Here is a 22,275-nt window from a genome sequence, read left to right as displayed (position 1 = left end):
TTTACATTTTACCAGGTATCTCATTTGAATGATCTAAAGGTAAATACTAATCAGACATTAAAAGCAAAACAGAAGGAGAAAGGTAATCTTAAATTTAGTTACCTATACTAGTATCTATTTTTATCCTTTAAAATATATGGACTAAATAACACATCTAACCTCTTTTCTATCTTTATTATAAAAGCCTTTTTATACTAGTGAAAAATTTTTAGAGAAACAAAGTTTGATTTTAAATCGCAATGATCAATATCATTCTTATTAGATATAGATCATCTTCTATTACAAGCAAAGATATAGATCATATCCTATTACAAGCAAACATCAGAATAATCTAGACTATAACAGATACTTAAATCCTAATTAATAGCCATTCATTTGATACCTCTTTGGAATCCTAATGAGAATCTGTAGCAAAATAATTATAGATTTATGATTAGAGAAAATAACTTTCATATGTTCAGTGAGCAGTTTTGTTGGATTCTAAATTTTCAAGTGGTAATGATTATTTTTCTCCATTGTCCAAGATGATAGTACAAGTTAGATAGCTTCTGGGGGGTTTGCCTGGCACTCACCCCATTTCCAGTCACTTCACCCACTCCCTGTAATTGGCATCCTTTCAGGTTTGATCTACTGCTGAATCCCAGAGTGGGTAGGTTTGTGTATGTGCTAAGACCTTGCAGGCTCTTTAAGCAGTTTTGTGAAAATCCGGTTTTTATAGCCAGTAGTTATGGGGATTTATCTTCCCAGCTGGAACCCTAGGCTGTGTGGTCTGGCTTGGGGCTGCAATTGCTCACTCCCTAGGTATCCCTCCTGATTTTTATCTGCCACATGTGAATGTGGGACCATCTGTGCCCATTCCAGCACAGCCTCCACCTCTCCGCACCACATTGCATCTCCTCACCTTTCCGCCCCTCCTACCTGTCTGGATGAATGTGGCTTCTTTAAATCCTTGGATGTTGAACTTCCATATAGCTTGATTTTCTGACAGTTCTGGGTGTTATTTGTTTTGAGATTTAGTTGTAATTCTTTATGTGGTTGCACAAGGAGGCAAAGCATGTCTGCTTACACCTCTATCTTGACTGGAAGTCGTGACAACATTTTTATATAATAGACTAATATTTAATACAATGCCCTTATTAGTGCTCACTTAGATGAGAACTTCCAAATTTAGGAAGTTGTGATGGTACTGCCTTTACATACCTAGTTACCAGAATGGAAGCCATTAGTGGGGAAGCTTGTTAGAACTGAACTGCAATGGCAAGCAGGGACCTAGAATCTGTGTGTTTGCCCCCAAAACCCTTGATGTAATTTTTCAAAAATTTGAAAACTTTGAAATAAACTTGAAATAAAAGGGGAAAGCAATGTAATTACCTTATATATTCAGCCTTTTCCAAAATTTATAAACTTATAGCTAATAAGCTGTATATTCACAGAATGATGGAAAGCCTAGCTACCACAGAAATCTCCAAATGCCTTTTCTTAATAACTGCTGCTTTATATAATTTCCATCATCCTCATAATGTATTGCTGAGTTTTATAGCTAGTATTCACAATCTATGATTGTAGAAGAATATTTTTTTCATATTGCAGATGCTTCTGACATTCTGTAGAGGACAAAATGGTTGGGAACATATTCTAAAAGGTGTTCTTTTTTATTGTATTCTTTAAAGAAAGTATGCTAACATAATTCTAACAATTTTTTAAAAATTGTTACAACCCACCACTGGACCAAATATCTTTTGTTTTAATGAAATAAGACTTTCCAAAGGAGGCTGTCTGGTTTTTACATAAAAATTACTAAAAATCATCAAAGTTACTTATAGAAAAATAAAAGGTTGGTTATATTTTAAATGTTAGAGGTGATTTTATTTTCTCCATTTCACCAGTATAGTTTCTGGCTGAACAAACTGGCTGAAAACTAAGATGCCAATAATTTACCAAAGTGAAGTACTTACATCTAAGCCAAAGGCACCCTCCCCACAAACACACAAGCAAATGAGAACTAAACACTCCAAATCCAGAACCACTCACAGAAAGGACACACATGAACCCCTGCTGCGCTCCCCGCGTTCCCTCAGGACTGTGCTGGAGCAGCACTTACCTGGCCGCTGCCAAATCCTCAGGGTTGACCAGTAGCTTCCCAAGGAGACTTGACTTCTTTCCGGTATGATTAAATCAAATATCTTTACTGAGATTATATAAAAAAATGTAACATGTAACAATTTCTACTAGAAGTCATACTAACAGCTTCACAGGAAAAGTCGCCCAACAAGAATTATTTATTGGCCAGTAACACTTTTTCCTTCCCACCAAGTTTATTTTTAACCTTTAGTTCAAATGTATACCTTTAGAGAAGGACTTAAAATACTAAGCCTTGCTAGTAACAGCAGTAACCAGATAATAACCTGCAATAATATTAGGGAATAGTTAGGCTTAAAATTCCAAGTCAGGATTTTATTACAGTACAACACAGTTTAATGTTCCTTCTCATTCATACTACTTTGAAACTGAAATATGTGGGTATGAAGACAAATATACATTTTTAACTGAAAAATACAGATGTGCTGAGAACTTTCATATTAATAGTGATCATTGTGTTGCCAAAATGTTTGAAAGTTATAGTACTAAAGATACCTTGTTGCCAGTGAAAACATACACCAAGATTTCTGGAACACATAAAATTACAGAATGCTCTTCTTTGTGCTTTCTTCCCTATTTCAGGCAAAAAGACTAATTTTGACCCTTGAATATTCATTTTGGGATTTCTAGAAGCTGTCACCCTTGTTTTAAAATTATTACTAAATGAAATTAAATATGCATTTAGTAATATTACTATAAAAATAGGCTTTTCACTATTTTCTTTAGGAAGGCAGTTTTAAGCAAGGCAAGTAGTTGTCATCGGGATCTTCTCCACTTACCCATGGTTTCACTTAATGCAAAACAAATTCTATTAATAGTCTTTATTCCATGTGGAAAAGTACAGTAGTTGTGCAAAAAAAAAACAAAAACACTACATAACAAAAGAGTAAGACTCACAGATATTAAAGAAAACAATAAATAAGCCATAGTAGTTATAGCAGAACTCAAGAAAAGCCTATAAAAAAATGACAAAGCTGTACAAAATACACCAGGAACAAATGTTGAAGAATGACACCAGAAGATTCTATTCGTACAAAATCCTATTGATGCTCACAGGAACTTTACAACTGTTCATTTTAAAAACATTCTGTAAATATAGAACTTCCTTCTCCCCAATTCTTGAAAATAAATTTCACATCCCAACATAGAAAACAAATACACTCCCTCTTCTCTCAAACTAGCATTTTAACATCCTTCAATAGCACACCATTTTCATATAAAAATACCTTTAATCCAAGGCTCATTCCTGTACCTTATCTTTACAAATGAATAATACATCAGTTTGGACTTAAGTAGCACCTCAAAGGTGTTCATATAAATGAAGTAAAGTGCCGTTACTGGTACACTGTTAACATGCCATAATAATATATTGTTCAGTGCAATAACCAGTATGGATGACGTTTACAAAGAACATGCAAATATATGACTTTTTTTTTTAAGATTAACTACTTGAAAGTTATATTTACAAGTCTGAATACAACTTGGCTATTTAATATGTACAGCATGTGACTATAAAGCAGTGATTGTATAATAAAACAAAAGCAACCAATGAACCAGACCTTAAATATCCAAATTAAATACTGTCCTTAAAGGACTGTGGAAGGCTTGTTCCAGGAGTGCTATCGCTATTAAAAGGAATTTGTGAACCAGCTGAGAGCTAATTTATGTATCACCAAGGACACTATATTCTTAGTATTATGGCCCAAATCCAACTTGACCACCAGTCATGATTCCAAATGGCTTACACTGCTTCCAAATATTGAAACACCTCGCATAGGAAGTGCTATAAAAATATGTTTGATGAGAACCATAACACGGAAGTAAGTGCTTAATCCTCCTCAGAGAATTGCTATGATGAGAACAATACTTGGATGTCCTTGTATTTTGTTTAAAAAATCAGCAATGTAACATTTATAGTCATATTCAGCTAGAAATCAATTGGGTCTTAATTTTATCTGTATATATAAGTTGGGATTTGACTCAATGGAACTATAACTTGAAAATTCCATCTTTTCCAGAATACATCATCTGGCTATTTAGTCATGAGTTAATCCTATAACTAGACATCTATATTCTCTAAGAAATATTATGATTTTACCACATAGCAAAGGCTAGGAGAAAAGTGATAAAAACCAAACAATTTCATAAGAGAAAAGCATTAGTTAATGTCTCCTTGGCTGTCTTAAATTTTTAACTTAATGGGCATTAACTAATTGTAGTTTTCAGTTCTGGTTAGCATTCTTATTTATGGTGACTTCTGGTATTTATTGAAGAAATTTTATCCCACATTTTAAATAAACCAATGGTATCTGATCTACCTCCAAGGAAAAAGAAAGAAAAAATATGGTTAAAAAGTAATTTTTCGCATTAAAAACTGTTTAATTACCACTAAGAGCCAACACACTGTTTCAAAGTCCATCAACAGGTCTCTCTCTAGGCTTACACATTTGACTCTATGAATGACCGCTTTGGTTTTCCTGAAGGAAGATGACTGTGGTGGGCTTCATTACTGATGTGAGGCTGCTGTTTGGAGATACTTTCCTGATACAGATGAGAAACAGTCTTGGCTATCCTGTTATCTTGACAGTGGGCCGGAATTTGGCACTTCCTTTCTTCTAGCTCTTTTGCCTGTGCCCCGTTGTGGACGCTTCCACTTAGGGTAGCAGCAGAACAGGTTTTGCCTTGGCTATTATATCCCGCTGCTTGTTTGAGAGAGGGCTTCTCAGAGTTCGAGGCCTGCAGGCCAGCTGCAGGAGGCATGCTTGTGAGCAGCCCCTCTGGCACCTGGCAGTGCCAGGTGCGGCCTGGAGGATTGCTCTGCTGTTGGAACCTTGCAGTCTTATCCATGATGCCCATGAATGGAGTGTTGCGTGGTCTGTGCTCAGCTGTGCCACTCTGAGCCTGGTTAATAGCTTTGTCTTTAACTCGAGCATCTGGTCCTTGGCCCTTGAAGCCATCAGAAAAACTACTGCTTGAAGTCAAACTACTGGTTGAACCTGAGATCTTTATGCTGCTAGATGGAGAACTGGACGAGCCCGAGCTGCTGAGGGAGGCTGGGTGTCGCGTATCGCTGCAGCTTACTGGCCCACCTTGGTTCAGTGGGGCTACGTCCATGGCCATGGCCACGGAGGCATGAGCCAGAAGCCTCTCTGAGGTTTTTATCTTGCTCGGTACAGGACACGCAGCGCCACTCTCACCGTGCTGCTGCAGCTGGACACTGTGGCTGGCCCCCAGCCGGTCTCCAAACCGGCCCGAACCCCCGCTGGTGAAAGCGCCTGCTCCCTCGGAAGACTGGTTTCTGCTGCCAGCCGGAGCTGCAGACATTCTACCTGGCATGGGACTCTGTGGAGGATTCGGAGAAGAGACCTGGATCTTTGTGCCACCGTTTCTCATGCCAGCCTGTCCAGAACCCAGGTGCTGGCTGGTCTTCACTATCTGCGCCTGCTTGGTGGGCTGCATCACCAACCCTGGTTGTGCTACAGGCTCCCGCAGGGGCTTGGTGACTGCAGGCCTATTTTGTGGCGATACCGGCCTTATTTTGGACTGCAACCCTTCTTGAAGGTTCCGGATATAGGGGGAGGGGACAGATGAGGAGGGCTGGGACCTGGGAGTCAGGGAAATGGATTCTTCCTGTGGAGAAGTTTCTTCTTCTTCAGCCTCTTCAAGTACAAAGTGGTCCTTTAGTCCAGGGGTTGGGGCTTCCTCTTCGTTATCTGAGTCGGTGGGTGGGGCTGGGGGCAGGCCCTGCTGTTTCTGCTGCTGGCTCCTCTGGAGCTGCCTGCACTCCTCTTCCACGCGGGCCAGAAGCCTCCTGATTTCCTGATTGGTGGGACAGAGTTTCACAGCTTCTCGCAAGTCAGCCAGAGCTGCCGAAAACTGCCTTGATATGAAAAGAGAAAATGAAATTACAAGCCATGTCAACACATGCTCTGAATGTACCCATTTATAAACCAGCTCTGGTGAAAGGGAAAAGAAGGCAGCTGAATGAGTTATGAACATTTAACGCTGGTGGACAAGACCCATTTAACTAGTGTAGAGATACTCACTAAGTGGGACTGCTCAATTCTAGCCCAGATCTGAGGACGCCAGGGCCCTACTGTCTCACTCAAGACCCCTGGGCCAGGATGGAGAACAGGCATAGATCAGTGGGTGTCAGAATCCTCTTAAAAATACCCTCCCCTCCCCTCTCCCCATGCCCACCTCTATGCTTCCTCCCCGCTTCCACAACACTTCAACTTAGTGTCTCTAGTTGGCAGTTCCACTGATAATATGGACTAATCTAGGAACTTTACGTAGCAGTAAGTGTCACCTGGGGTGGAGGGGAGGAATAGTCATTCAGATGTCAGGAGAAAATCAAAGTTTAGCCATTGCTAGTAACATCCACTACTGTGCCTCCTGGAACCTACCAGTTTATTACTGAAGGAGATGAAAGGCCTCTGAGTACTGCTTGTGAGTCAGAAGCCCCAAAGTCAACCAGCTCTGATACCAGAGAAGCACAAGGCTTCTCTAGTCACGCCTCCAGGCCCACCCAGAGCGTACCTGCTATTTCTCTTTGCTCTTGCCCTGGCATAAAAGGCTTCGTAGGACTTTGGTTTCAGTTCGAGAGCCTTGGATGCAAATTCTTCTGCCATGCCGAAGTCCTGGTGTCAACAGTTAAACACATGAGTCAAAAGAAGCACTGAAACAATGACAGACAACTTTTTAACAGGAGTCTGGCTCTAAAGGTGAGCACAGACTTAGGACATAACTGGGGAGACAGGAAGGGCAGGGTAAGTCTCTTTTTCTATTCAGTTTCAAAGTGAGGTGATAATTAAAGCTTATTAACATTCTTAAGAGAAGAATCCAGTAGACAAGCAACAGTAGGTGACATGGGAGAGAGGACAGTGGCAGAAGTAGTGCCCCAGAAGGCTGGAGCAGTGGAACCCACCGGAGGGTCAGCCTTGAGGAGGGCACAGACGCTTTGTCCACTCTTAACAGGAAGGGGGGCAGCCTATGTGGGCACAGGAGTGGGTAGGTCAACAGACTTGGTGTTGAGAGGATGAAGTTAAAAAATAAGTAGAAGAGAGAACTGAAACAAATTTATGAGTTATTAGTTACAAATTAACTGAGTTACCTACTATTTATTACAAATTAAACAGTTATTGGCATAACTCCTAAGCAAACATCATAAGCCCTATGCAGACTGTAGCATATTTGAGTTGAACTTGACCACATCCTTTCCTTTTCAATCTGGCGATGGGTCACTTGGGACAATGCTGGCAACATGCCATTGGGGAGGAGTGGCAGAGCAGTCTGCACTGGAGCAGAGGAAACTAGACCCAAGTGCCCGTTCTCAGCATCTGGACAGGTGTTAAGTGATCACGTTCCAATGATGGTCATCCAAGAGAAGTGCTACGTTCACAGAAGTGTGCACACAAACCTGACAGGAGGTCCCACGGCATGGGCTACAGTGGGGCTGGCCCTCACCACTGTAAAAACATTCTACTGCTAAAGGATTAGAATAAGGGGGCTCATCTTACATTTGTTTTTCTTCGGCAGCGAGACAAATTGAGATAGAGGGAAACTCGTAGTTCATTGAATGGTCTCATGTCCTCTCCCAGTCCTTCTCGAGGAAACTTCCGTAAGGCATACTGGTACCTCTGGGCTGCCTCTTTCATCTTTCCTTTCTAGGATCCAAACACCACAGACATTATCCTTTACCAGGAGCGCCAAGGTGAATAAGCTCCTATAACCTAAAGATCTCGGAAAGGTTTTCTCCCCGCACTGCCAAAACCACAAGAGTATGTAGAACGGATCCTGAAGAGGAGGTGCTGCAGCCAGAGCCTGAACCTGGCGCAGCGTGACGCACAAGGCCTGGCCGGCCAAGCGTGAGCTCACAGACAGGCGAGAAGTCGGGGCTGCTGGGGCGCAGCTGCAAACCACCAAACAGACAACTGTCACCCTTCACATACCAGATTATCTTTTTAAATGTAGCTTTGAAAACCTTTTCATGAATGCTCTCGTTTTATATCCCATTTATATGTCATAGTGATATTTTCACGCTCAGTGTAATAGAAATCAGAGGAAAACATAATGTAGTTCTTAAGGCAAGTAGAGTCCTGGGGAGAAACCTAGAGTTTGCAGTAGAATGTTTTCTTTTAAGAGGAACGCAAGCATGGGCTTTAAAATCAGATCAGCACCACACGTCCCTTTCAAGGCTAAACAAATCCATGTCACATGCACACTCAGTGCCACCACGCAGCAGGGATGAATGCTGTTGAAAATGGCTTGGTATTTCTAACCTAATTGCCTACCAAAACACGCATTAAAACTACTTCAAAGCCACAACAATACACACTCTGAACTCAATTTCAAACTGATTCCATGCCAGGAACCCTGCTGGGTCATGCTATATGCCTACTTATTTGTTACTATTTTAAAAAGAAAAGGAGAAAACTAAAACATAGCAAGTGCAGCAGCCTGGTGGCAAAAAGGATTAAAACGGTCATGATCTAAGTTTTTGTTTTTAAATCTTTTAATTGTCTAATCAGAGACAAGGAAAGAAGAGCGATCTATGTAAATGGCTTACACAACTTTAAACTGGTGGTGGTGGTGGTGGGGTGCTGGCAAAATACAGCCTGCGGGCCCAGCGTGGCCAGCACCGATCTGTGTGAGAACAGCTGGAGTGGGACGCAGCCGTGCTGACCTGTCGATATGCTACCAGCAGCTGCCTTGGTGCCATAGCACCAGAACGGGGGAGGGACAGCGGCCAGAGAGCAAAGCCCAAGATATTTACTACCTGGCCCTTTCTAGTAAAAGTTTGCTTTTGCTCTAAACCAATGTCTTATTTTAGAAAATTTACTTAAGTCATATTTATTCATGTGCGAATCTAATATTTCCATTTCTAAGGGAAAATGGGGAAAATTCAGTCTCCTGAGTAACTGTTATATAGTACTTATGTGTCTTAAGTAAAAACATCTGTAGAAACAGTTTCAAATTCTAGGAGCTTATAGATACTAAAATACGATAATCAGGACTTGGAGACTTTATGATTTTCTCCTGAAAGTGTCTCTGGAATGTTTCTTTCCCATGCGTCTCATGACTCCCTGCACTGACGAACCTCCTGCGAGTTAAATGAGAAGCAGCTCTGCCCAAAGTCATAGCTAGAGCCGCAGGGACTCACTCAGAAATAATGGTTCTCAAACATGAGAAGTGCTTTCTACCTTGAAGATTCTGCCGCTAGGATATGGAAGCCTGGGCACGAGGCCAGGTCAGCATCTCGGGGAGCTTCTATTAAAGCTACGCTACACGGATTCTGTGCACAGAGCAGCTGCATCCATTATACACCGAAGTAAAAAGGCTGCTCGCAGGCCATTACAACATCACAGAAAAGGGCAAAACCACTCACTTTGTACATCATGTTTCCTTCTTCCATCAATTTCTGTAAAAGTATAATCAAAATATCAGGTTTGGAAGTAGCCATCGCCCAAGCAGCATTTCCTGCAAAATAAACATGCATTCAGAAGGACTTCAGCGGCCGTTCAGCACTTCCGTGGCCCCGCCACGGCTGAGGTCACACCAGCTGCCAGGGCAGCAAGGGACCGAGGAAAAGGAGCAGCACCCCGGGGAGCAGGTTTCCCTTCTAATCCATGACAGGCTGAACTAAGCACTTCGGAGGGTAACTGTTCCTGGCGCAAGGCTTTGTTGTTCTGGTAAAAAAAGTACTGGGAAACTAATGCATCAGAGCAGCCACGGCCCGTCCCTCCTTCTGAAGGGTAAACTCAATGACCTGAGGTTTCAGAATCAGCCCCTTAGTTCCCTGCTGCGCCCGCAACCGCCAGCAGTGAAGGTGACCCCACCCTTGCGCTCCACAGCACGGCCTGCCATCCCACCCACTCTGAAGGCCCAGGCAGTCGCGCCTGGCGCTCGGCCCTCCCTGCTCACGTCTGCGCCCAGCGTCTCCCCGCCACAGCACGGCTGCCACCTTCCCTCCAGCCCTCTTCTGAGCACGGGCAGCGCGTGACGCTCAAGAGCACAGACTCGGCCATCAGACTGCTCGAGTCCAAGCCACGACTCTGCCCTACTGGGAGGTATGTACCTCCTCTGTGCCTTGGTTTCCTCCTCAGTAACCTGACAGCAGGCACCACCAACTTACAGCATAGGAGAGTATTAAATCAGTTAGAACAGGACACTGCTCAGAAAAGCTCCCGATACTGTCAACTGCTTAACAGTATCAGCTAATATCACTGTCTTCATCACGGACCCTGCCCAGAATTGCTGCTGGCCCACATTCTGCCCCATCAAACCAAACAGCGCTGTTCTGGTTGTCACTTCCCCACATATTCTGAGTCGTGTGTCACGTTCCAACCAGCTCCACAGCTGGCTTCCCTTACTCAGAGACCCCCACCCTTTACAACATCTTTAGCCCCCTACCTTGTCTCCAGTAAATCACATAAACTCGCCCTGTGCCGGGGGTGCCATCACCCACCCACCTGGCTGCGCCTACTCCAGACCAGTGGCTCTCAGACCCTCAGACCCAGCAGTGAGCTCTCCTACTCGCCCCGGGGCCCCACCCCTCCAGAATCCATGGGATCTGCCCCTGGTGCGGCTCCTGGGCATCCCGAACACCCCGCAATCCTAGACGCTGACCGCTGCTCCCTACACACACTGGCAATGAGCATAGTTTGTTTAGAGCTAAGGCTGTTTAAACATTTTTTGTGACTGAGGTTAAATGAAGGTTAGAGAAGGGAAAAAACAATCTCTAAACAGCTGACTTCTTAACCTGGGAGCAAGTAAATATTTATGGTCCTTAACATGCTCTAAAATCTGAAGCTAATCTCCCTTTCACTACAGAAATGAGGTGTTTACTGACCTAATTTGGCTCCTTTTCTCAGCAGCGTAATCACTACAGATGTGTTTCGACAACCAATGGCTCTGTCCAGGGGACGCATTCCGCTGTGGTCCACGTGCTCAATCACCGCTCCCTTCTCAACCAGGTACAGCACCTGCAGCGGGAAGAGAGACGTGAGGAGCGGCTCCTGGCAGGATGTGTCCTGACCCACCCACAGAGCTCTGGTGTGGGAGCTTGTCTTGATCTTCAGTGCCTCTGGCCGTTAGGATCCTAGAATGGAAATGAAGTTGACAGAAGACAGAGAAGAGAAGCTGCAATCCATACCTAAAACCTGCTCTGTTAAAGGGCATTTGATCTCAGCAACAAGGCTCCCAGGGAGGGATGCGTTGTGCACACACATGCATATGCCACAGATGGGTGAATCCACGCGTCCTCATCCGTCTCTGCCTCACCCCACCTTCCCGCCACAGACATAGAGATGAGACACAGTCACCCTTTCACTTCCAGCTACTTAGGAGGTGCGCTGTGCACCATCTCTGGCAGGTGGGAAGCTCCAGGGACAGGCACTGCAGAACCACACAGACCCACAGAGCCAGGGCCCAGCAAGCTGGCAGGCTAGCAGCTGGGGATCAGATGGGCCCAATTAGAACTCACTTCAAGGCTTAGGAACGACACCTGAATATTGGGGCTGTAGAGATGGCGAGCTGGAGACCCTGGTACAACAACTGATTTGATCTGATAAAATAGTTGCCACAGAGAACAATAGGCGGAACCACCTGGGCCACTCAAATTGCTCTACTTACTGAAGAAGACTGCAGCCACGTTAGATTTTCACGTGGATCTGACAGAGCCTACCTGTCTCCCTGCTGTCCAAAATGCACTACAGGATAAACATCCAGAATATATTAAAAACACCTACAACATAATAAAATCACAAATAACCCAACTTAAAAATGGACAAAGGATCTGATACACATTTTTGTCAAAGATGATATACCAGTGGCAAATAAGCATATGAAAAGATGCTCAACATCACTAATCATTAGGGAACTGCAAATCAAAACCACAATAAGATTATCAATTTACAGTATAGCATGGCTATTATTAAAAAAATTAATAGAACAGAAAATAAGTGCTGGTGAGGGTGTGGAAAAACAGGAACCCTGTACTGTTAGTGGAATGCAGACTGATGCAGCCACTGTGGACACAGTACAGAGGTTCTTCAAAAAATTAAAACAGCCCTGGCTGGTGTGGCTCAGTGGACTGAGCACTGGCCTGCAAACCAAAGTGTCGCTGGTTCGATTCCCAGTCAGGGCACATGTCTGGATTGCGGGCCAGGTCCCCAGTTGGAGGTATGTGAGATGCAGACACACACTGATGTTTCTCTCCCTTTCTTTCTCCCTCCCCTCTGCCTAAAATAAATAAATAAAATCTTTAAAAAAAAATCAAAACAGAATTAGCATGTAATCCAGCAATTCTACTTCTAGGCCTATATCCAAAAGAATATGGGTAGATCACAAAGAATTTACTTGTAAACCCATGTTCATAACAGCACTATTCACAACAGCTAAGAGGTGAAGGAAACCTAAGTGTCCACAAATGGATGAATGGGTAAAGATAATGTAGTGAATATATACAATGGACTATTTACTCAGCCTTCACAAGGAGCAAACCCCATCACAGGCTACCACATGGATGAACCTTGAAGACATTATGCTAAGTGAAATAAGCCCGATGCAGAGGACAAATACTGTATGAGTCCACTTAAGGAAGTACCGAGAGCAAACAAATTCAGAGACAGGAAGAAGAACGATGGTTTCCACGGGCTGCGGGAAGGGAGGAATGAGGAAGAGTCATTTAATGGGTAGAGTTTCAGTTTTACAAGATGAGAAAGTCTGGCTATCGGTTGCTCAACAGTGTGTTGAACTCTTCACGTAGTAATGGCTCAAATGGCACATTCTATGTTGTGTTATTTATCACGATTTTTAAAAAGGTACTAGAATGCTAAGTTCCTTCACTTTTTCCTAATGTTGATAAGCTACAGGATTTGGTAAGGGAGTATATGCTGAAAAACAGAAGTGTAGATATGTGGGGTTCAGTTAAAGAGCTGTTTTTGGACATCGATATTAAGTACAGTTTGTAATGTTCAGGAAATGGAGACAATTAAACTCTATTATCACTGCCTTATAAAGCATCAAGGCCCAGATGTGCAGGATGATGACGGCTTCTGCTCCAAGGTCCACAACTTCTAGCAATGTAACACCTGTCTCTCCAGGTTGTCCTAACATTAGAGTGATAACTCCAAAGGGGCTGAGTACTCCTCTGGGGCCTGCTGGGTACCACAGATGTGAGTCCTGGGGGAGGCGTAGGCTCTACCCTGAGACACATTTTGCAGTTCTTAGTTTAGTAAGGTTTTCCCCTCACACCTCAGTTACATGTATGCAGTGGTCAGAGAGATAAAGACAGTGCCCAAAGCATTCTAGACATTGCATATTGCTTTAAAGACAAACCAGCTAATTATTTGATGAGCAATTTCTCATACACACACACACACACACACACACACAGTTTTTAAATGATCTATAAAGGAATTCTATTTACATGGACTACTATAAGAAAATTAAGTACACATGCATGTGTGTCTGTACATATACACATCTGTGTATGTGTCTACTGTACATACAGTTTGTAATCATATATTTTTAAGCTTTTAAGAGTCTATTAACATCTTTACTACAATTCTGGAATAGACTGCATGTCACAGAATTAAAGAAAAATAAAAATAGCCTACCCCACTCCCCTTACCAAACCACATTCAGACCGTCTCCCACACACTTCGGAAGTGGCTCAGGTCCTGGGTTTCTGTGTGGCGCTGGCCCTGCACGTGGGGCAGGCAGAGGAGTATGACCACCTGCGGTACCTACCGTCTCTGCGTCGCCATAGAAGGCCGCCAAGTCCAGGGGAGTGCGGCCGTTCTTGTCCATCTGGTCTATCTCAGCTCCCTCCTCAACCAGAAACTGGACCACTGCCCTGTGACCTTTCAGACAAGCCCAGCTCAATGCTGACAAACCCTCTTTGTCCAGAGAAGAAAGAGTGGCACCTGAAAGAAAAGCCCAATCACAGAACATTAACTTTGCAAGACAAAGCCCAGATGCAGCTGGGTGTTTCCCACAGGCCAACACCTGGCTGAGCAGGGCCAGCAGGTGCTTCGGGATTGGAAGCTGAGCAATGGGTATGTGCTTCATTATCTATTCTCTCCACTTGTATGTCAGTCAGAAAATTTCCATAACAAAAAGACTTAAAATTTGAATCAGAAGGTACTGAATGAGTCTGCTAAAGCTCTTTGTCCCTCCCAGATAAACCCAGCTGACAGCCACTCACTACCTTTTGAAAGGAGAAATTCCACGGTGCTCAAGTGCCCTTCACAGGCGGCCACCATGAGGGGCGTCCGGCCCTGCCTGTCACTCAGGTTCACATCGCAGCCGCGTTCCAGCAGCAATCTCACGATCTGCAATAAACACTCTGCATCACATCCTGCTGCATTTCATATCATGTTCTCTATAACCATGCAGGATTTCCCACCTTTAAAAGCAGTGAAAGGACTCTCTCTTCAGTGTGTCACCGTGTGGCCTATAAAACTTCTCTGCAGTTTTCTTTTGAACAAAATCTCCTTCCATATATATACTTTTTGAAACATTCCTGAACCAGGCAGACCCAGGAATTTGGGAGCCAATCACAATCAAGTAATGACCAGCCAGCCAGCAGGGCTTATGGGATAACCGAGCAGAACTGACAGGGGGCAGGCAATGGTCACAGACCCTCACACTGGCCCCGGAGCGATGCTCCTGTCTGTGGTACAGGGCATAGGGCAGGGGAAGTGGGGCGCAAGGACAGTCCTACTTTTCTAAGACTCAGAGAGTGGTGGCTAGCTTGGTGTTCACAGTGGACAATTTTCAGGAGAGCTTCCCAAAGGAGATTCTCAGCTCAGGACCATGCCTCTATGCAGTACACGTAATGAGGTTGGGGAGCAAAAACAAGAAACCGAGAGGCGTCTCACACAACTGCCACCCCAGTGGGGACGGCTGTACACAGGGGGTAGTCCAGACTCTCTCTGGCATGATATTGATTATATCACCAAAGGAGAAGGGGGCATTATTCCCATTGCTTTCTTGTTCCTGATACACTAACAAGCACTTTCCAGATTTCCCCATGCCTCAGGAAACAGACCAGGAGAAAGGATTAGCTAGGGCAGCATGTAGACTCTGCAGAGAACACGGACTGTGTGGTACACACCAAGCGCTGGGGAGTAAGAGGGGAACAGCTGAAATCTTGGTGGGGAGCACTCATAGCTCCTACCCACAGAGCTGGCAGGGATCAGGACAGATGCGATACCATGATGCACCTACTGTTAGGTCTGTGCCCAGAAGAAGGTAGGAGTCAGGTAGACCAGCTCAAGGCCATTATTAGGGATGTTCAAGCAGGCAGCTGGGTCCGAGCAGACGACAGCACCAAGGGAAAGGACAGAGGGATCTTTACAGGCTTGGAGCAAACCCTCAGGGGAATGGGTCACCCTGCTGGTTGGCTCCAGAGTCTAGAGTATAGGTGTTTGCGAAAGAACGATGTCCCCTGATTAGGGATGGCTGTCAGGAGATTTACAGTCCTTGTTTCTGGGAAATGATAAGGGACAGGGGAAGGGGCAAGGGGGTGTAATTAGCTCTCAGCAGGATGCCGGCTATGCCTTGGTGGCCTCTGTTAATGGGGAACCGTGTGATCGGGTGCGTGGCTGGTGATGCAGACCCTCTTTCTTTCAGCACAGATGGTGGCTCGGGTCCTGCGTGACTGCAGGCCACAGCTCCCGAGAACACAGTGACCGCTGGCCATAGCCTGTTTTGTGAGGCCTGATCCAGGTGGCAGGTTACAGGGCAGGCAACATGTCAGTCTCTAGCCCTAACACCTATAATGAACACAGTAAGATACATTTATTTGTTTGTTGCTTCTGTGTAACCTGGTGCCAGGCATAGGGTAGGTTCACAGCCACTGTTTACAAAATGAAGAAACAAATGACTGAACCGCTGCTTTCAAGGATGCCACGTTCCCTTGAACTGAAGACATGCCCTTCACAGTAAAAGAAATGAAGCACAGTGCTGGGCCAATGGAAAATGTGTCCTTTTCCAGAGAGCACAGCAGAACCACTCTTCTTTCAAGTGCACTGGACAAATGGGTCACACAATCACAACAACAACAGATAAGCCACAGCAAGTCTTCTGCTATCATAATGGCAGCCACCCATGCCATTTCCCTCCCAGGGAACAGGAAGCCATGAGGGCTTCCCAGCCCACACGGCACAAGCAGAAGCAAGAGCACTGAGAACAGGGCCCAGGGGAGCCGCATGTGAGCCCAGGGAAGTGGACAAGAGCAAGCTCGACCCCCATGCCCTGTTTTTGAAGCACTCAGGGGCCCAGTGCGTACCTGCCAGTGCCCTTGGCGTGCCGCGCAGAACAGCGGTGGGACCCCTCTCCTGTTGGCCCGGGACGCGGCGGCCCCGCGCTCCAGCAGCAGCTCGCACACCTCCAGCTTCCCTCGGCCCGCTGCAGCAGTCAGGGCTGAAGCAAAGTCATAGGAGGACAGTTTATTAGAGTGTGGTGGTGACCGGGGACCATAAAGTCTTCAACACGCCTGCCTTTGAGAGGAAAGGCCCCTACCCCCCAAATCCGGGTGAGCTCTATGACCGAGAGAACAACAGAAATGACACCATGCCAGCGTCTGGGCCCAGGTCCTAAGAGATAGGCAACTTCCGCGTCCCCAGAACACTCTTTCTTGGACCCCATGCCATGCTGAGAGGAAGCCCAGATGCCCTGTGGTGAGACGCACAGGGAGGAGAGCCGAGGCCTGTGTGGCCCGTGTGTGGCTGACAGTCCCCAGTGAGCTCTTCGCAGACATCCAGCAAAAAACTGCCAGCCGTGTGCATGCACCATCCTGGAAATGCATCCCCGGCTGTGTCTGCCTGTTCCCGCTGGGGCTGCGGGCACAGGGATACGCCTCCACCTCTATCAGGCCCAGCCCGAACTGCAAGTTCTAGAGTCACTAAGTTTCTGCCTTATGGTTTATTTTTTACAGCAAGAAATAACCAGAATATAGTGCAAAACAAACACTGGTTAGCATTACTGTCCAGTCTGGCCCTTTACCCTAAAGTCATAAATTTCATTCAACAAGGACTAGTAATTATTGAGGCAGTAAAGAGCGTATCTTATCATTCATGTCTTTATGGAGCTTAGAATCTCTGTAGCAAGCCAAGATTTGAGATTAAGGATGTCAAGAAAGGGAAATCGGATTACAGAGGGCCCCAAGTGGCCAGGCCAAGAGCCCAGTGTGGCCCTGGGGGCAGTGAGCTGCCAGCTGGCAGTTGTGGCGTGGGGGGAGTCAGCCAACGGTAAACATGGCGTGAATGGGAAGAGAGTCCAGAGCACAGGTTCACCCAATACCCTCACATCAGTGACCTCCCTCCCCACCCCAAGTCGTGATTCTTAACGGGGAGGGGTGTTGAAAAGAGGGGTTTAGTTAGAAAAGGGACTGCTGCTGTGTCATGTGTATCACCGGCTAGAGGGAAGGACAGTGGATTCTGGGGATAATTCCAGGCCAGACCACAAGCTTTCAGTGGAAAAGGGGACACGAAGGGGCTGAAGGTGAAGGACAGAGACAGCTCGGGCAGGAGCATCTGTGATGCAGGGGAGGAAGGAGAGGGCCGAGTGTGGTACTACTGTGTCTATTGCTGCTGCCCACTCGGGACACCTTTGTTTTTAGATACCACCTCATGTTTACCAACTCCAGCTTTCAGAATAGATCAAGCATTCCTACAAATCAGGGCAACATCTCGGTATGAAAACAGGAAAAACAAAGGAACGGGACACTTTCTCAAAGGTGAAGTCTGAATGTCAATGAACTTATCGTGAAGAGTGCCCAATCTTACTACTGACCCAAGAAATGGAGAAACAGCTGTGGAACGACGGGAATGCCCACATGCCACTGGTGGGAGTGAGGGCTGGGGGACCAACCGGCTGGCACTGCTGAGTAAAGGTGAACATTCACAACTGTGCCTCGTGGACACATGCCGGGTGGGGTGGGCCCTTGCCATGCACCGAGAGGCGCGTGAAACAGTGCTCACAGCAGCCCCAAACTGGAAGCAGCCAGATGGCCATCAACAGTGAAATGTATCAATAAATTGTGGTATGGTCAAACAAGGGGGCGTCACATAACAATGACAATAAATGCTATGCAGCTAAATGCAACACAATGCGTCTGTTTCACAAACTAAACACCAATTCCAAGAAACAAAACACAAAGGTACAGATACAGGGTGACTCTGTTCATACATAGTGCAGAAACTGGGCAGTGCTGAAGTCATGTTGGAAGAGGCCCAGATGTGGGCCCTAGCTCAGTACAAGTCTCTGGGTCTGTGTCCTGCTCTCCAGGTACCTAAGACCAGGGCAGCCAAGTACTCAGGGTGCAGCTTTCCACACGCAATGCCTCTCAGAGCAGAGACTTACCTACTCCATCTTCCCATCAGCCTGGCTGTGGCTGAACCTCCAGGAGCCACACATACATAAAAGGATGCAAACCTGACACCTGGGCCTGATCTGAGATTGAGCAGTTCCTCCAAGGAACAAAAAAGCCTCAGCAGGCCTTCCTGAAGCTCAGAGTGCACTGGGCCGGTGACTGCACCTCTTCACACATCACGAAGAGGCACCACATCTGCCCAACAGATCACCGGGGACCTCCGCGCTGGGGGAGTGAGTCTGCAGCCCTACACGTGGGAGCCTAGGATGTAGAGGCCAGGCCAAGGAGGATAGGGGAAAGCAAACCCTCTCCTCCCAGGAGGGCAAGTCAGCCCTGGTCCTCAGTCCCCGTGAGGTGGGAAATTTGTGACCAGAGTAGCTTGTCCTCAGCAATCTTAATAATGCTTTCATCTGTCTAAGAATTTCTTAGGACCACAAGAAGAGTCCCTTCCAACAATGGCTGCCACCTGTAATGTCGGATTTTCTCCAGACGGTGCAACCCGGACAAAATGCAGACAGGAAGTGTGAGCCACTGCGATCTTGTCTGCGGTGCACTCCTCTCTGCACGGACAGGCTCGCCTTCACTGGTTCACATCTATACTTGTACAGACGTGATAACAAATGCCAGTAACAGACTAGAATTTACAGCAGCTTCATACATTGGTGTGCTGGAGTGGAGGTGGGAGGTTCTCATATCAAAAATGTTTGAAAACCAGTGGCCAAAGTGATCCTTTCTGCACTAGAAGAGTCAACACCAGAGGGTCCTGGTCCCATTGCCCTGGGTGGGCCCATCACAGTTCCTCCCTGCCACCATGTTCATGTTAATGATTTCTAAGTCACTGGGGCACTTTTATAGACATTATTGGGATGGACCTGAACATGACCCCTCTGAGTGGCTTGTGAGATGGAAGGTCTCGGCAGTGAGCCACACCACCTGGACCTGCTGTTCCCGTGCAACCTCCCGCCAGTGGGGGAAGGCCGCCTCTGCCCTCTCGTCCAGCTGTAGTAGCTGAGTGTGACAAGCAGCAAACACACACGCTGCAGACGGGGACATGCCAGCACATCTATATGCAGGACACCAAGGGAAGGAATAAACTCAGGGCTTCCATTTGATGAGGCCTGAAGCAGCTGCTGCATCGTAACATTCCATTCTCCTTTATTGGGTCAACAAACTTCATGGGCATTATAAATGGGTCCTTTAAATCAGAGCATCTACTGCAGCTGCTGCCGAATTCCTGCAACAGCAACGCATCCGAAGTGATGGCCCTGCACTAAAAATAGGGCTCAATGCTTGAAGGAGGCGCCAGAGAAGCCAGAGGACAGAGCAGCTGACAGTCAGATGAGAGCACCACCCAGGCCTGGCTTCGGGGCTGGGTGCCCTTGGCCTCCTCCTTTGTGGCCTGACCTACTATGCATTTAGTGATGAGCTTCCTTCTGAGGTAAAGAAGCTCAGGCTGGAAGAGTCTCCGAGTTTTCTCAGGCCTGGACCATCACATTCTGCACACACACTTCATGACGCTCTCATTTGCAAATGATCCAGTGAACAACAGGACCCGTGTTTTCCTTATTCTACCCTGACTGCATATTTTTGGCTGCACCCCCAGACCCCTGCAGCTAGGCTGCATCTCAAGTGTCAGCAGCCACAAGGATTGAAGGATACCATATTCGGAAATAAGTGAGACTGAAGACTAGTCAGCTACATGCTTAAACAAACAAAATCAAGGCAGAATTCTGCTCTGGAATTCCAACTATTCTGCTTAAAAGGCTGACCTCTGTCTGAGCTGACCACCAGACTCTAATGAGGGTCACTGCACTCAGCCTGGTCAGCAAACAGGAGGGCAGTATGCCCAGGCAGCGGGGCAAGGCTTTATCTGCTGGCCAACACAATTCAGAGATGAATTGAAATGAACACATGGCACTTTTTAGGACTCAAACTGGTCACAATTTCTTTTACGTGCAAAATTCTTAACAAGATGTCACTATAGTAATTAAATTTCCATGAAAGAATATACCTGTTTCTGACTCTTCTAATTTTACCTCAGCAATACTGTCCTCTGTCTTCAGAGCATGAATGCATTTGTCATGGCAGATACTCGCTTCAAGAAAACCTACTTGACAAGCAACAATATGAAGTTATGGAAAATATCAGTGAGATATGGTTCTTTGTCAAATGGATTGTCTGCAGGAACCTTTTACATATTCAAGTTGCCTGGGCCAAGATTTGACTTATAAAAAGACACCTGTCAACTTGCCAGGAACACAGGCATTCCACAAACAAGGCTGTTTATAATACTTTATCACGGATCTGTCACTCAAATACACAGGGATGACCTGTTAACCCTCTACCCCATACTCCTCTGTTCCCAATTGGGAGACTTAAGAGAGAAGGGGGACAGGTCAATAGCCAACAGAGGCCATTCCCAGATTCCAGACGGCAGCCTTTTCATACATTACACGCAGAGGACCCAAACCACTGCCAAGGCCAAGCTGAGCAAACCAGCAAAATCTGTGCGCACTGCAGCAGGGCCTCCTGCAGGCAGAGACGTGGAGACGCACGTGGGCACAGCAGCCCAGCTCTGAGCACACACTGGTTTTTATTTGTGCAACTTATTTGCTAATATATTGGCTTTTCCCATCACTTATAAAAATGAGTGGAAAATTTTAAAAAATTAAAGTGCCAATATTAGGAGTAAACATCAGGACTCTCATAAATGTCTAGTTGCAGCCGAGACCGAAAAAATGAGATGTGACGAAGGCAGAGATGTCTGAGCCTCAGGTGAAGCTCTCTGGGCAAACCCCACTCAACTGTGAAGGACAAGAACGAAAGTAAAAAGTGTCCATGAAATGCTAGAAAATTCTCAGCTGTTTTATTTAAGAAATAAAATATAAACAGGGCCCTGATTGGTGTGGCTCAATGGGTTGGATGTTGTCTCACAAACCAAAAGGTCAGCAGTTCGATTCCTAGTCAGGGCACATGCCTGGGTGGGGGGTCAGGTCCCCAGTTGGGGGGGTGTGAAAGGCAACCGATGGATGTTTCCCTCACATAGCAATGTTTCTTTCCCTCTTTTTCTCCCTCCCTTCCCCATTCTCTAAAAATAAATTAAATCTTTAAAAAAATAAAAATGTAATTAGGGATTTCATGGTTGTTTTTTTTAAGCCTCACTTTGTTAGGCACTTCCTTCCACCACTGAGGGAAGAAGGCTTCTGCCTGATACAAGAGCAAACTTCCCAATAGCTATAAGTTCCTCATCTCCACAAAGAGTGGGCAGTTGTTTGAGCTAATGCTCACCCAGTGCAGCATACAATGAAACACAATGAAGACAGCTCTCACTGAAAACTTTTCACGGCTTTGGGGGACGAAGCCCTGAGGAGCCTCCCACTGCCCTCGCTGGAGCCCTGCTGGCCACACGCCACCCTGGCCTCAAGGGGCAAGAAGCCAGCACTGTGCACGCGCATGCGAATCCCACAAGCCCCCGTTCAGAACACCTTCCTATTGTCCCAACCCTTCTGTATTGCTCTCCATTTGGCATAAATGTCCCAGGACAGCCTGCAGGGGCAGGCGAAGGTCCTGGGGTCAAGAAGAGGGAATCTGTGTTACCAAAGAACAGGCAGCAACCAAGCAGCCAGTAAAAAAAAATGTTGCTCCCCTCCCTCCCAACATCACCCTAGAAAACAGGGCAGGGATCAAACCTGAGGAACACGGATAGTCCTGGCACCTCACAAGTTCTCGTGTGAAAACACACTATCAGTCTC

General features: G+C 46.0%; 1 protein-coding gene across 1 annotated transcript in view; it reads right to left on the bottom strand.

Moving 5' to 3' along the window:
• Positions 1-3,140: 3,140 nt before the first annotated feature.
• TANC1 (tetratricopeptide repeat, ankyrin repeat and coiled-coil containing 1) overlaps positions 3,141-22,275 on the bottom strand; it is a 220,805-nt gene continuing 201,670 nt past the window's right edge. The window contains exons 20-27 of the mRNA XM_090280133.1: positions 16,439-16,572; positions 14,354-14,477; positions 13,894-14,069; positions 10,991-11,123; positions 9,527-9,618; positions 7,659-7,805; positions 6,679-6,779; positions 3,141-6,019 (exon numbers count right to left, since the gene is read on the bottom strand). Coding sequence (XP_090136259.1) covers positions 4,579-6,019; positions 6,679-6,779; positions 7,659-7,805; positions 9,527-9,618; positions 10,991-11,123; positions 13,894-14,069; positions 14,354-14,477; positions 16,439-16,572 — 2,348 coding nt within the window. The 3' untranslated portion in view covers positions 3,141-4,578. The remainder of the gene's footprint in view (positions 6,020-6,678; positions 6,780-7,658; positions 7,806-9,526; positions 9,619-10,990; positions 11,124-13,893; positions 14,070-14,353; positions 14,478-16,438; positions 16,573-22,275) is intronic.

The sequence above is a fragment of the Furipterus horrens genome, unplaced genomic scaffold, assembly GCF_987537825.1.
Source record: "Furipterus horrens unplaced genomic scaffold, mFurHor1.1.pri manual_scaffold_1, whole genome shotgun sequence".
In the NCBI taxonomy this organism is placed as follows: Eukaryota; Metazoa; Chordata; class Mammalia; order Chiroptera; family Furipteridae; genus Furipterus; species Furipterus horrens.
Note: the sequence above shows the minus strand (reverse complement) of the source record. Positions and strands in the feature narration are given on the sequence as shown.